This window comes from Colossoma macropomum, unplaced genomic scaffold (assembly GCF_904425465.1).
Source record: "Colossoma macropomum unplaced genomic scaffold, Colossoma_macropomum, whole genome shotgun sequence".
Lineage (NCBI taxonomy): Eukaryota > Metazoa > Chordata > Actinopteri > Characiformes > Serrasalmidae > Colossoma > Colossoma macropomum.
This window is the reverse complement of record NW_023494810.1, coordinates 12,985,144-13,000,187: the sequence shown is the minus strand read 5'-3', so window position 1 is coordinate 13,000,187 and position 15,044 is coordinate 12,985,144. Positions and strand designations below refer to the sequence as shown.

The window sequence follows — 15,044 nt, the reverse complement described above, 5'->3', positions numbered from 1 at the left end:
ATGGTTTTTTAGAGCAGTGTGAACACACAAATCCGGTCTAAGCCACTTTCATATGTGGTTCTAGAACAGAAACAGATACCAATTTGTGGCCATGCAACCTTAAAGAGGAATTTACAAAATGTCTGTATGATTAAATTGTTAAGATGTGAAGTCATTCAGTATCAGAGTGGACATGCTTCAGAGTTAAGAGTTAACGTGGCATCTGTGGCTAACTTGAAGTGAGGGCCAGTAAACAATGCAAAAGCAATGCATTTGACCATTTTGCTTTATTCTCACACCAATAATGAAAGCTGAGAGCTGCTCGGCGCAAAATATCTTGAAGGCTTGTTCTGCCAGTTAGTTCATGAAAATTGTGTATGAGCTGGACATGCGCATGTGGCTCGTGTGATGGTGCAGGTTTGCTCACGTTAATAAGAGATATGAGTCACTCACACGAATGTGAACCATCAGGTCAGAAAGATCAGATCAGAATCGGTAATGAGGCCATACATGGCTTTGAGAAGCGCAGCTCTAAACTGCAGTGGTAGATCACAGGTTGAATCCTGTTTCGTTCAGGCTCCAGGCCTCCTGAGATGTGAATGGTGGCCTGACAGCAGAAGCAGTGAGAGGGGACGGTGGGTGAAGGTTCAGGGGTTCAAGCTGCAGCTGTTTCAGTCTTACAGAGCCAGGAGCTGCGCAGCTGACCAACGGTCAGGATTGTAGAGCTGTGATGGGGTGGGGAGCGTGTGTGGGTGTGTATGTGGCCATTCATTTATTCACTCACTCGCTCTCACACACTCCCCCCCCTCCCCCCCTCTCTTATTTTCACTTACTCACTTTCTCACCCATGCGCTTTCTCGTTCTCTCGCTCAATCACTCCCTCTCATTTGTTTGTTCTTACTCCTTCTTTCTCTGACTCTCTCTCTCATTTTCTCTCTCTCCCCTCTCTCACTCTCTCTCTCATTTTCTTTCTTTCTCTCTTTCTCTCTCTCTCTCTCTCTCACTGTCTCTCTTTCCTTCTTCTTTGCTTGTTCTGTATCTTTCTTTCTCTCTTGCTTTCTCTCTCGATTTTCTCTCTTTCACTCGCGCTCACTCGCTGTCTCCCCTTCCCACCCTCTCTCTTTCTTTCTCTCTCCCCTTATCTTTTCCATTTTGGCTCTCTCGCTCACTTACGTACTCTCTCGCTCACTCTCACTCTTTCTCTCTCAGTTATTTGCTTTCTCTCCTTCTCTCTCTATTGCTCTTGCTCACTCACTCATTTACTCCTAACCCTAACCTGATTAACTGTACTGACTCACACTTTGTATAAGAATGTGAGTAGTATCTTACACAAAGTAGTGCAACTGATGACGCATTGAATTAGACACTACTGGAAAACATTATTGTATTTTTAAAATATTGATATCATACAATTGTGTAAAGTTTTTTTTGCAATGTTAGAACAGATTATGATGTTTTATAATTATAATTTCAATTGTTATGTGCATTGTTTTGACCAAAATAACATTTTTAGGCTATTCTCAATTGTAAAAGCCCAACAGGCTGGTGTGTTGTAATTGTCTGCTTTACTCTACTGTATAAATCTTCCACACTTTTTTGTATTCAGTGTATTTTTAAAAAGGTTTCTGATAAAATAATTTGAGATTATTGTATTGAATCGTTTCCTAAAGAATCATTAATTTAATCAAATTGAATCTTTGTGAGCTCAGAGATATTCACCCTCAGTGACAACAGCTTGTAAAAATAATCAGTATTAATAATAAACATTAGGTACACATTTTCGTAGCTCCTTGTTTTTATGCTTATGTGAAGAGTACTGTACTTGTACACTTTTGTGTGCTGTCCCTCGAGGCCGGCTGATCTCCTGGGTTTATTTCCCTGTTCTCCTCTGCAGCAGGAAGGATCTAGTTTCTTTTCTCACACAATGAGAACAATGTGTGGTCCCTCCGGATCAGAGTATAAAGCGTCCTTCTCACCTACAGTGCGATAGCTGGTGTCTCTCCTGCTTGGCACCTCATTGTAATTATGAGCATGAGTCCGATACCACTGGTTGCATAATGATGCTCTCAAATTATGTCATATCATGTTTGTCAGCAGTTATGAAAAATTTACAAATACACAGAAATCAAAAACTGTATTAAAATGGAACTACACCATATAAAGATGTGCATAAATAAATGGTTAAGATGTACACAGTCATTCAGAGTGGTTTGGTGTGAAATGCTCTGTTCTAGAGAAACTTACTGAGTCAGAATTGTTCACAGTGGTGGTGATAGGAACAAGATGTCCAGCTCCCTCACAGAAAGTTATTGCATGAAATAGTAATATGTACATTGAATGATGCCTGAGATTTTGGCACATGCAGAGTGTTATAAGCCAAATAGCCAATTTTTTTCTAGATTGTCTACCGTTTTATTGTTATATATGTTATATCATAAACATATTATAAAAACTAAGTTGTGTAGGTTCACTGGTGGTTTTGGATAGTAAATAAAATGGCTGTGTTTGTGTTGTAGACATTGTGACCCCTGGTTCCTGTCACAACCACTGTAAAGAAATCCAATTCATTGGGTTTCTCTACAGTGGATCATTTCACACCAGACAACTGAGACTGACTGTTTACATCTCAGTAAGTGCATTTACATACACATGAGTCAAGCAGCGGATTTCTGCTTTGCAACCAGCCAATAAGCTCACAGAAGAAGATGTAAATGTAACGTAAAACTCAAACTTCATGCTGTGGCTTTTTTTAAGCATCGCACCACTTTATCTGAAAATATGAACATACGTCATCTAGAAGATGAAGAATATTTAAATCCTTCATTTCGTCAAGAATGTAGTTGGTTTTAGCGTCGCTCCAAAAGTGTTTTGCTGCCATCATGCAGCAACACTGCTCACTTATTTCCGATACCGCTGTCTGTTTCTGCACGTGCACAGACTGAGAAAACCAAAAGAAATCAGAGTAAAAGTTTACGTGCACTGAGAAATCTGATTACTGAGATAAAACTCAGCTCTCTTTATCAGATTTCTTAATCAGATTTCTAGACCTTACTCCAATCTAAGAAATCAGTGCGTGCTGTTTACTTTTAAATTATCAGATAACTGCAGAAATCCGATTAAGCTTGGATTACTAAATGCATGTAAACACACTCAATGATTTAATTGCTAAAACTTTGAAAAATTTGTGGAAATCCCCTTTAAGGCTCTGTCTCTTCAGCTATAAAATCCTTTGACAAGACAACATGAAGACACTGCCTGTTGTCTGAGACATTGTTTTATGATAGTTTTCATAAGATTTTGGCCTAAAATGTTTGAAGTCATTTAAAATATTCCCCAAAGAAAACTTTGCTTCAGATTTATTACCATTTTACCATCAACGTTCCATAAAAAACTCAGAAGACGTGTAGATTCACTGGTGGTTCTGGATAGTAAATAAAATGTCTATATTTGTGTCGTAGTCATGGTGACCCCTGGTTCCTATCACCACCACAGTAAAGAAATCTGAACCATTTCACACCAAACCGCTCTGAATCACTCTGTTTACGAGCACTGACTTGCACAGAAATTTTCTAAATATCCTCTTTAAATGCTGGGTCTTCCTTATGATCTGGCTTAAAAAGAGTTTCACGAAAACCGTGGTCCTATGCTTGACCACCACATCTCTTTACTGACCAAGAATCTGCGCAAACTGACCTCTTTAAGCAAATGAGCTGTATCCAAAGCTTGCGTGGTGGAAAAAATGATCACAAATCAGTGTTGTATAAGATTTAATCATCTTAGCTCTTAGCTTGCTGTTACTCAACAAACTCGTTTGCTGAACAAAGTGGCCATTTCAGCAGCTTTCTGAGTCCTCAGTGAAGGATTTGTGCTCAGCGTGTTGGCCTGCATCTTCTGAACTAACTCCTAACTCTAAGCTGAGAGCTTTGTGTTTTGTGTAATTGGGTTTGTGCCACCGCTTTGCCTGTTAATCACAAGCAAAACTGCTCTCAATTTGACTGTATTGGCTGTTTGTAAGGAGGTGGATGGTATTCATAATATTATATATGTCGTACTTTAACTGTAAGAAAGCATGGAATGGACTCCATTTGCCCTTTTAGGTGCCAAAAAGGGTTTCTTTGGAGTGATGCCTGGGAAGAACTAGTTTTGGTTCCTTTTAAGAACCATTCAGTTGGGTGTTTTTTTTTAAAAAGACCATCAATTCAAAGATCACTCCAAATAATCCCTTTTTGGCACCTTTATTTTTAATCGTACATCAAATTCAAGCGAATTTGCCTAGAAGTAAAAATCTCCGGAGGCTGCTCCTGCCCAATTATACAGTGTTAGTCTGTTGTTGTGTCCAAAAGAAAAAAAACTACCCACAATCGAAGACAATGGATTAAGCAGCTCTTTGAAAGGAGGCACTGTTCAGACTTGGCGTGGCCTTTCTGCAGAGTGAGTGAAATACGAGACAATGGCTCTCTAAACCCAATGAGCAGCGTTTTCTTTACTATTGACGGAGTTGTGGGGGGTGTTGGGTAGAGTTAGGGAGGGGAGATGAGTTAGGGAAAGCTGGAGGAGGCAGGTCCTCTGTGTGAATGGACCTTTAATCCCTTTTGCCATTGAGAGCCAAGTTAGAGAGGGAGCTGTAATCTCGATGATGAGAGAGGTCAATTGAAAAGCATGGCATTGGTCTGAATAATCCCCCCGGTGCTCCTTTGGTTTCAGCCGCTGGCTGCATTTGGTTGAGAATACAGCCGGCTGTTAAAGGTTAACTGGGTGTAAAGTTTCAGAGTTTGCTACTGCATCAGAATATAGCCACTTCCTCGTTCGTGTCGGGACTTGAAGCTGTAAAAGAAACAAAGCCTGGAATATTGCAGGAATCTGATTAATCATTGGTGAATGTTTAAAAAAAAAAAAGAAGTTGAAAATGAAGTGAAAATCAGATGTAAGGTAACTTTACTAGATAACACTGATTAATTTATTAAAGGGCTGAGTGATTAAGTGGTAGCTGTAGGAATTTTGAGCAGAGTTGTACTTGCAATGATTAATCTCGCTTAACAGAAATCAGTAGAAGATTACTCAGTGATGTTTACTCTCAGCAGGTTCACCATTTTATTGTCATGGTAGACGACTGACAGATGATTTATAGACAATTGCTTTGTCTTTATCAGTGATTATGCAAGAGAGCATACTTGCTGTGTAGATGGTCTCCTGGTGCCGGATTTACGAAAAAAAGAAAAACCTTAGAAGGTTCCTAAGACAAAGGCCCTATTCCCATTTCACCCCTCACCCCTGCAAATTAGCCCTTACCCATTCTTTTTGCATGTTCATGTCTAGGGGTAGGGTGTCCTGATTTTTGTTGGGATAGTTTGGAGGGTCATGTAGCCCTAACACTTCACCCTACCCCTCTGAGATTTTTTCCATTTTTTTCCAAACACTCCAAACGGAGTGTTTATAAGAAAAAAAGAAATAAAGGTACTAAACTGTCACTGGGGCAGTTCCCCTCTTGTCACTGGGGTGGAACCCTCAAGGGTACATCTCAGCACTTTTAGTCAGGGAACATAATTGTACTGACTATCCACTGCAATGATATTCTCCAAGTTATATTGACTCCACACACCCCGTCTCGTCTCCAGGCTTTTTATTTTATTGTTCTGTTTTAAAACATTTGGTTATGAAATTACAAATGTGTTTTTCCCCTGGGAGAAACTTATTTAAGGTACACAGTAGGACCTTAAAACCAGTGTTGTACCGTTTGAAGGAATGTTTAAATTGTTTGTACTTTGATAGATCTGCCTCTCCATCTACCAGTCCATCTACCTGTCCATCTGTCTATCTATCTGTCCATCTGACATCTGTCTATCTGTCTGCCTGTCTACCTATTTGTCTGTCTGTCTGTCTGTCTGTCTGTCTGTCTGTCTGTCTGTCTGTTTGTCTGTCTGTCTGTCTGTCTGTCTGTCTGTCTGTCTGTCTGTGCATGTATAACAAAATGTTAAACAGTCAACTAAGAAACTGCGTGCTGTCTCATGCTATGACACGCAAGCACTTTCACTTTCAGCTCCTGTTTGGGTGCGTTAAGAGAAATGATAATAAAAACAACACTGACAGCTGCTATTCATTGCTCAGAAGAGCTCAGTAACCCTGAGCCCAAATCATGGCTTGTGACACTGGTTTATTAACTATAGATAATTAGAAGCTGATTGTTTAGTTTTGGAAACCAGACATTTTTTTTTTGGCCTGCATAATTAAATCGCTAAGATGTGAAGTCATTCAGAGTGGTTTGATGTGAAATGCTCTGTTCTAGAGAAACTTGAGGGGAACTAATGTCCAAAGTGTCTAAAGCTCCTACACAGAAAGTTATTACATGAAATTGTTACAAATACATTGTCTAGTATCTGAAACATTGTTTTACGTTAGCTTTGAGAAGCTTTGGCCTACAGTTTGTTTTTCAGTGCATTCCTGGTGGAAGGACATGTGCAGGGAGATAAAATAGTCCACAAAGAAAACAGATTTTTGTCAGCATTACATATGAAAACTCAGACACGTGTAGGTTCACTGGTGCTTTTGGACAGTAAATAAAATTGCTATATTTATGTTGTTGTCTTGGTGACCCCTGGTTCCTATCATCACCACTGTAAAGACATGTTAACCACTTCACACCAAACCACTCTGAATCACTTTGTTGAGATTTTGAAAAATCGGCGGAATCCCCCTTTAAGGAATGAAGGGAACCTTTTTAAAGAAATTGTTCATCGTGGTTGGATAAAACCAGCAGGCCCTGTGAAGCCTGATGGATTTAATTGGGTGCCAGTGGTCTAGATCAGGGGTGTCGAACTCAATCAGTAAAATGGCCATATTAAAAAATCTCATCAAATCTGTGGCCCAGAGAAAAAAATTAATGTTTAATTCATGTTGTGCTAAAATCCTAACTGGCCATTGTTTATTCGAAATATGCAAGAACAACAGTAAAATACAGACCCCTGTAGAAGACCTTAAAATATTACAGGAACAGTTGAAATATTTAAAATTTAAATGCCACCAGGAGTCTTTTAAACCTGCCTATTTGATTGCACTATACACACCTAGCATCCAGTTCATTAATTCTTGGGCTCAATAAGACTTTTGAGCTGCTGAGCTAAAGTGAAGTGTTTATATTGGTTAAACTGCAGCTGAAATGCAATTTTAAGATATGAACGCTGTGGAATTGCGCAGAATTGTGTAGAACTGAGGTGTAACCACGGTCCCATAGACTGTTGTTCGGGTAGGAGAGTCAGAGCACACTACGTTGCAGTGCATGCTGGGGAGTGTAGTGCAGCGCATTGTGAAAGCTAATATTGATAGAAAGTTAAAATTCTTTTGCGGGCTGGAAAGGATTGTGTGGCGGGCCTGATCTGGGCTGCGGGGCTTGTGTTTGACACATGGGGTCTAGATTGTGGAGAAGTGTCTGATTCATTCAAGGTAATAAATACTAATGTTGATTTATTTCAGAGCAGCAGGTTTGCTTGCACAACTATTGACCAAACTTCCAGCAAATCTGTCTGCATATTTTAAGGTAGTGTTCTAAAAGAGTTTGCCTAGAGCAGGAGAGCCCAACCTTTTTTTTATTTTTTTTTGGCAGGCCAAGTGCAGTGTTTGTGGTGTGCTGAGAAAAAAAAGACAAAACAGTAGAGCAGTAAAGCAGGGAGGTAGGTTTCAAATAAAGTTAAATAAGTATTTTATTATATGGTACGTTATATTTTGTTTTCCAAATATACCACACGATCAGATTATGTTTACGTTTGCTCTGAGTGACTTTGTTTACATCTTAACCATTTAATTATGCAGGAAATGTGAAAATTCCTTTTAATCGAGTGCTGTTAAAAGAATGTCTTACAAACCTGACTTAGCTTGTTTTTATCTGTCATCTCTTACTTGTGTCTTATTGCACCAAAGCCTAAGTAACTACTTTTTACTGTTCTGGGCAGGCTTTACACTAAATGTTGGAACATTGCTGTGAGGATTTGATTGAGCATTAGTGAGGTCAGGTACTGATGTTGTTGGATGGAGCTCCATCATGCCAGGGAACGCACTTCCACTGCTCCACAGCCCAATGCTGGGGGGATTTATACCCCTCTAGCCCACACTTGGCATTGGGCATGGTGACCCATAGGAGCATGTGCGGCTACTCCTGAGCATCCCGTTCTATTGGGCAGTGCTATGTCAGCAATGGATACCTTGAAGAACCTTAAATTCCCTCATTAGAGTGTGTGTCTAGATGCATTTGGACAGTGTATGTCTGGTATATATGTAGCTTATTGGCAATCTCATTCTCACGTGTAATTCAAAGACGGTCATGTAACACCCTGCCTTAAAGCGCCTTAACCAGTCAGGTGTGCTTTCAGCAGCTTCTCATTTAAAATAATAGGTAAACAAGTGAAATTTGACACCTGTAAAGCAACACTGTCTTTTGTGTTTACAGTGTTGTACAAAGGCACACCCTGGGCACAACAGCTACTTAAGATGAAGTTGTCTCACAGGTTTGACAGACAAACCATCCATTTGAAATCACTCAAGTGTCATACTATCTTGTCAACTGGTTAATGCTTCCTTGTCCACAATATCTTGTTACATAGAATGACTCACTCTGGCTTTGTATAGATGTATCAGTGCATGATTCGCCACTTGCAGATCGAGCCTGTTATTATGCAGTATTAGTCATGCTCATGTCTTAATATGTGCAGGGGAAGTTTGACGGGAAATGATCCAGATTCACATTAAATCTTATAAGCTCAATCATTCCCATCTTAGAATAGTACACACTTAAAAATGTCAGAAGTTAAGAAAATGGTTCTGCATAGAAACATGAACACTCAATGCATAATCAAAGGGTTCTTACACTGTGAAGGGGTTCTTCAGATTGATGGAGAAAGTGCTGTAGATGGTTGTTTATAGAACCTTTTCGAAAAGGGTTCTATATAGCGCCAGAAAGAGTTCTTCTATTGCTTCAATGTCAAGCCTATAACAAAAGAAGAACCCTTTTTGGTGCTATATAGAACCCTTTTTGAAAAGGTTCTATATACAACCATCTGCAGCACATTATCCACCAATCTGAAGAACCCTTTCACCTCTTTCATTTCCCTTAATCATGCAAACGGTTCTTTGAGTGTTTATGGTTCTATATAGATCCCTTGAAGAACCACCATTTGTAAGTGTATAGGAAGCTGAAAGAAGCCTTTTTGGTGCTATATAGAACCCTTTTCGAAAAGCTTCTGTATACAGCATCTACAGCACTTCCTCCATCAATCTGAAGAACATTTCAGTGTAAAGAACTGTAGTCCATCTGTTTCTTCAGTCTTCATGGACCCTCAGAGAGCGGTGGATGGTGGATCATTCTCAGCACTGCAGTGACACTGACGTGGTGGTGGTGGTGTATTAGTGTGTGTTGTGCTGGTACAAGTGGATCAGACACAGCAGTGCTGCTAGAGTTTTTAAACACTGTGTCCACTTACTGTCCACTCTAATAGACATTCCTACCTTGTCAGTCCACCTTGTAGATGTGAAGTCAGAGATGATAGCTTATTTGCTGCTGCACAGTTTGTGTCGGTCATTCTCTAGTCCTTCATCAGTGGTCACAGGACGCTGCCAACAGGATGCTATATACTAGTCATAATGAATGGCCATATCACCCACTAACACAGTTATTAAAATTCAGTATAACGGTATTTTCCAGACTAATCACTGTAGACAATATTTAAAGGAGCATTCCAGCCTAGAATTTAATATTATTTGTTGACTTATGTAATACTCTGTAGTGCAGCTTTATGTTCTTTAGCCTCTTCAGTTTAACAGAATTCATTTGTAAATTCATTTTCAAGATTTCATTCACCAGTTAATGAAAAAATAAAAATCAAAACAGCCCCCCAATTATCCATCCTAGTTTTTCAAACATTCCTCCCACCTTCAAGATGCATCATCAGAAGGGAGTTTTCTAGTCTATAAATGGGAAAATCTCACTCTAGAGACACTGCAGCACTGCTGTAGGAGGCGAGTAGGCAGGTTTACGACAGATGTAGCAATGAGAATTTTTTGAAAAAGAATTTGGCTACAGTGTCCCTTCAAGTTTGAGCAATAAAAATGCTTTACTGCTTTCTTGCAAAAACTGTCACACATCTTGGTTTATTGGGGGGGAAAAAAGTTGTTTGACCTATTTCCGTCTCTGATTTCATGTTTGAGGACACTGTTTATTTTCTTTTATTACTTTATTGTTTATTAGTATTTCTTATCTGAACTGTCTCATGAGAGATGATGTTTCGCTGCCATATTGAGCTGTTTGAGCTCTTTTCTTGTAGAAAGGATATCAGCTTTTCTGTTCATCCCTGTATAAGAGCTGAAATGTGGCAGCATTCCTTTTATAGCGCTCTCTTCTCCTCCTCAGTGCAGCTCTTCCTTCCCACCATGCTGTTTGTGCTTGTTTTTTCTTTTTTCTGTCACATCACACTAGACTTATGCATAAATTAGCTATTTTACAGGAAAAAACATTCCCAGTAGGTTTTTGCAACATTTTATGCACAATATACACAATAATAACATATACAATATGGATATAAATATTAAAGATTCACCAAAAAGTATTTTAAATGTTTTATTTAACATTAAGTTGTTAAATGACAGTATTATGTAATTTTCTGTTTGATGTTTACCTGCCTTCAAATGTGATCTTCACTCTTGAAATATGATAATTTCTTTATATTATTTTAACTTAAAATTTAATTTAACCTTCACTCTCAATATTCTACATCTGTCTGACATTCTACAGCTCTGTTCGACATTCTGGACTTACCTAACCTTTTTTTTTAATTTACAGCTTCTTAGTGTCGACCTGATTATCTGAAATGTGCAGCTGCACTGGACACTTTTTTAACACATTTGTCTGCCTCCACATTAGTGTTATATTATTGCAAACACTGATTTATAAGCTTTCACATGCCAGTGTTATTCCTTAATGGTTTGAGTTTTCTGAGTTTGTTTACAGTGTTAATGTATTTGCCACTAGAGGGCAGCAGAGTATTGATAGAAATCACTGGGTCACTCCTGTCTGTTGTTTTTAGCTTCCACTTCATTTATAAAGTTTGTTTAGGAGAGTTTAAGTAGCGTCAGCAACTTTAGGAAAATGAGTCTTTTTAAATATCTGAGATTCTTTCACAGCTGACACACAATGTGTTCTGCATTTTTGCTACTACTGATCATTCAGCCCGGCTGTTACATTTGTCTAACATCTTTAATGCTTTACATACTTACACAGTTTAGTTTATGGCTTTTTTACTGTGTCCTTGGAACATTGATGTGCCTTGTGTGTGTGTGTGCGCGCATGTGTGTATATGTGTGTGTATAATATGTAGAATAATATCAGCAGATTTACTGCTGATGCCAAATTGATTTATACACGACTGATATTTCATAACAATAGTCAGTGATATGTTTAGGTGACGCCAGGTCGCTGTGCTAGAATATCTGCATTTTATTTGTTTTACACTGCATTAGTGATCCTACAGGGATGTTATATTTCTCTGTAACGCAAATCCAGGTAGATTTAGTTCCAGTTTCTATATGTTAATGAGATGAAACAAAGCCACACTAGTGATGTCAGGACCTTCTCATTTAAAACGATATGTAAATGAGAAATTTGTCACCTGTGTTTACTATAAGTGACCAGATGTCCCTGTCAAACTCTGTAATAAACATTGTGAAGTACAGTCTTATGCAAAAGTTTGAACACTCCAGTTTTGTTTTGTTTTTGTTTTTTTTTTTTTTAAATAAGTTATGTCCTCTACAGAGGGCACACTTAAATATGGTAAAACTTTAGGTTTCCAAATTTAGTCTGCAAACTTTAGTCCCTAATTTCTGTTTATTTGGAGGAGAAAAAACAAAGCATAACATATAAATGTGCCATGACTTTTGCACAGGCCACATGTTATGTATTATTTTTTGTCCAATATGTTAAATTAACAGTAATTGTATATTAAAATGACTGAGCTGAATCTGACTGAAAGGTGTTTCCAGAGGTGGGTGATAGGCCGAACTGTGATATCACGATACTTCAGGAAGTTTTTAATTACATATGATGTCACAATATTTATTTTAGCAGACAAAGTGCCACATTTTAAAAATACTGTGGAACTACGAATACAATGATTTATATGCACAATTTCACACACTGTGCTGCATAGAGATGGGCGATATAGCCAAAATATAATACAGTGATATGTGAGACATTTTTACAATATGTATGTCACAATATTTTTACAGACATCTGATTGGCTGGAATAAAGGAAAAAGAAACAGTAGTGCTATGTTTTAAAAAGACTATCAATAACTCAGTGAATTCAGTGATTCTTATGCAATATTTGGCACTAAATCCAGTTAAAAGGAACTCATTTTGCTCTCTTTTTATAATAAAACATGCAGTTGGTCAGTGTCTACAAGTACTGACAATATACATTATGTTCAGAAAAACATACTGTATTGTGACAATTTATGATTGTGATAATTTATCACTATAATGATATATATTGTCATATTGCCCAGCCCCAGAGCTCCACCAAGTTTTCAAAATTAAAGTAATTAAATGATTAAGATGTAAACATAGTCATTCAGAGTGGTTTGGTGTGAAATGTTCTGTTCTAGAGAAACTTACAGAGAATTGTTCACAGTGGTGGTGATAGGAACCAGACGTCCACCTCTAAAAGCTCCCTCACAGAAAATGATTAAATGAAATGGTTTCTGCACTGCATGATGTCTGAGACAGTTTTATGATAGTTTGTAATAAAATTTTTGCTTAAAATATATTTCAATCAAGTACTGGTGGAGAGGTACCTACAGGATGGTGTGAGTCCCCAAAGAAGAATTTTACAGATTTGGCCGTTTTACCATCACCAACATCACATATAAGAACTCAGAGGACTCGGGTAGGTTCGCTGGTGGTTTTGGATAGTAAATAAAATGTCTATATTTGTGTTGTAGACATGGTGACCCCTGGTTCCTATCACCACCACTGTGAAGAAGAGTCTCTATTATAAACCGTTTCACACCAAACCACTCTGAATGACTTTGATTTTGTTTACATCTCAACGACTGAATTATGAAGAAATTTTGAAAAAATGGTGGAATTCTCCTTTAGGTTTCCTAAGAGAGCAGAGTTTACACTTTGACAGTTTTTTTCCTTCTTCTTTGTGATTTTTACAATTATACCCCCCTACACTCCCCCCGAGTGTTGGAAGCTGATCTTGTTCAGGGAAAAAAAAAAAACAATCCGTGACATTTGAGGCGCTCCAGGGATTTTTTTCAGTGAGCATGCCCAGTGGCTGCATCTCCGCGCGCACAGGAAGCGCCCCGCGCGCGCACTCGCTTCATACTGCGAGCAGAGGCTGCTGCGCGTGAGCAAGCGGCGGCACAGTCGACTTACAGCGGGCTGTGAGGAGAACTGGCGCGACCCTTCTGTCCCAAATTCGACCGTTTTTAAGCGCTAAAACGCCTTTTTAACTTCACTCGACACCTTTCGAGAGTCCTGCTAAAAGTCTTCGACCCTCGACGGGTTCGTATTTTTACTTTTCTCCCCTTCCGAACCGAACCGTGAGAGAAGTTTGAAGTTAAAGGCTGGGCCTGAGGATCGAGGAGAACGACTTTGGCTGAAAAACAAAAATATCACTCTTCAGTGCTTCTGTCGAGAGCGAAAAAGCTGGTCTTTTTGCTGTGATAAATGCTTCTTACGAAGATGGACCTGTTGAACTACCAGTACTTGGACAAAATGAACAACAACATTGGCATTTTGTGCTACGACGGTAAGAAGTTTTTGTTTTTTCTACTGTTGTGGGTCGTAAATCTAAATTTTGCTACTAGCCTAACACGCTAGAAGTGACGAGGCTGGGATTTACTTTTTTATTCGCCGGATTTTCATTCCAATTTTTCGAATTTCCCGTTCCACCTTAAACGGTGCAGCAGTTACGTTCTGGCTCCTGAGGCGCCAGAATGTAACCGCTGCACCATTTAAGGTGGAACGGAAAATTCGAATGAGAAGCCAACTCCAGCTTCGTGTGGACGTGTGTGGCGTACACTCTTTAAAAAAAAAGATGGTTCTTTAGTAAAGAGAATTGGTTGTATTTAGAACCATGAGTTCTGTATAGAAACATTTCATGTAATGTTTCTTTGCATAGTAATCATATCATATACAGCACAACGTAAGGTACCATTTCACCATGCTGGGAACCGTGGTTCCAAGTAGAACCGTTCCTTTTACTAACCCATGAAGACCCAGTTAGAGGCCGTTTCATTTTCTGAACTTTTTTTCCTCTCACTCCAAGACACTTTTGCTTAAATGTATGAAACGGCACGTTTAAGTATCAAAAATGTATAAAACAAGACATTTCGACAAATGTTTACATTTTTGCAGGGGTTCTCGTGGTTTATATGCTCTTAACTAACTCTGTCCTACAGCATGTGACCAGAGCTGCTTCACCTAATGGTGACTTTGAATGACATACTGTATGTTTTCAGTTCAGTTGTGCCACTGTTTACTTTAATCCAACTCACTGAACACGTGTTTGCATGTTTTCATACGGATTTTGCCCAGTCTGGGCCACAGGCAATCTCAGCAAAAGCTCTCATGCCAAAAATTATGACTTAATTCCTTCTCTCTCTGCGAGAGTTTGAGGAGAAAAAAATGCTCTTTTTGGATATGTGGGAATGGCTGGTATGGAAAGCGTAGGTTCTTATATGAAATATATGTCAGAGACTATGTATCTGCATGCCTGGGGGAGTTTAAGGGGGAGTTTCTGGGGGTTTCTTTTCTGCACCACTCCGTACCAGCCTCCTGTTGTCAGCCATCACTTGTCGAGAGAAGAAACGTGATCCAGGACCTTCTACACGGCCCAGGCCACATGGGCGTCACTCTGGCATGAAAAATGGAAAGCTTTTAGTCAACTCTGACTTTCTGAAAATGAACAGAGGACACCGGGTGGGTTAATTTATTGCTTAAAACTTTCTGGAACGCCACTAGTGATTCATTGGAAGTTTGGGGAGGCCATGGATGTTTTATGACTTGATCACATTTT

At 39.0% G+C, this 15,044-nt stretch overlaps 1 protein-coding gene across 2 annotated transcripts in view; it reads left to right on the top strand.

Moving 5' to 3' along the window:
- vgll4b (vestigial-like family member 4b) overlaps nt 1–15,044 on the top strand; it is a 45,752-nt gene that overhangs the window by 6,829 nt on the left and 23,879 nt on the right. The window contains exon 1 of one of the 2 annotated variants that reach the window (XM_036559181.1): nt 13,331–13,775. The exons of the other annotated variant lie outside the window; for it this stretch is intronic. Within the exon in view, the coding sequence (XP_036415074.1) occupies nt 13,694–13,775 (82 nt within the window). The 5' untranslated portion in view covers nt 13,331–13,693. Of the gene's footprint in view, nt 1–13,330; nt 13,776–15,044 lie in introns of those variants that run through there. 2 annotated transcript variants of the gene reach the window in all.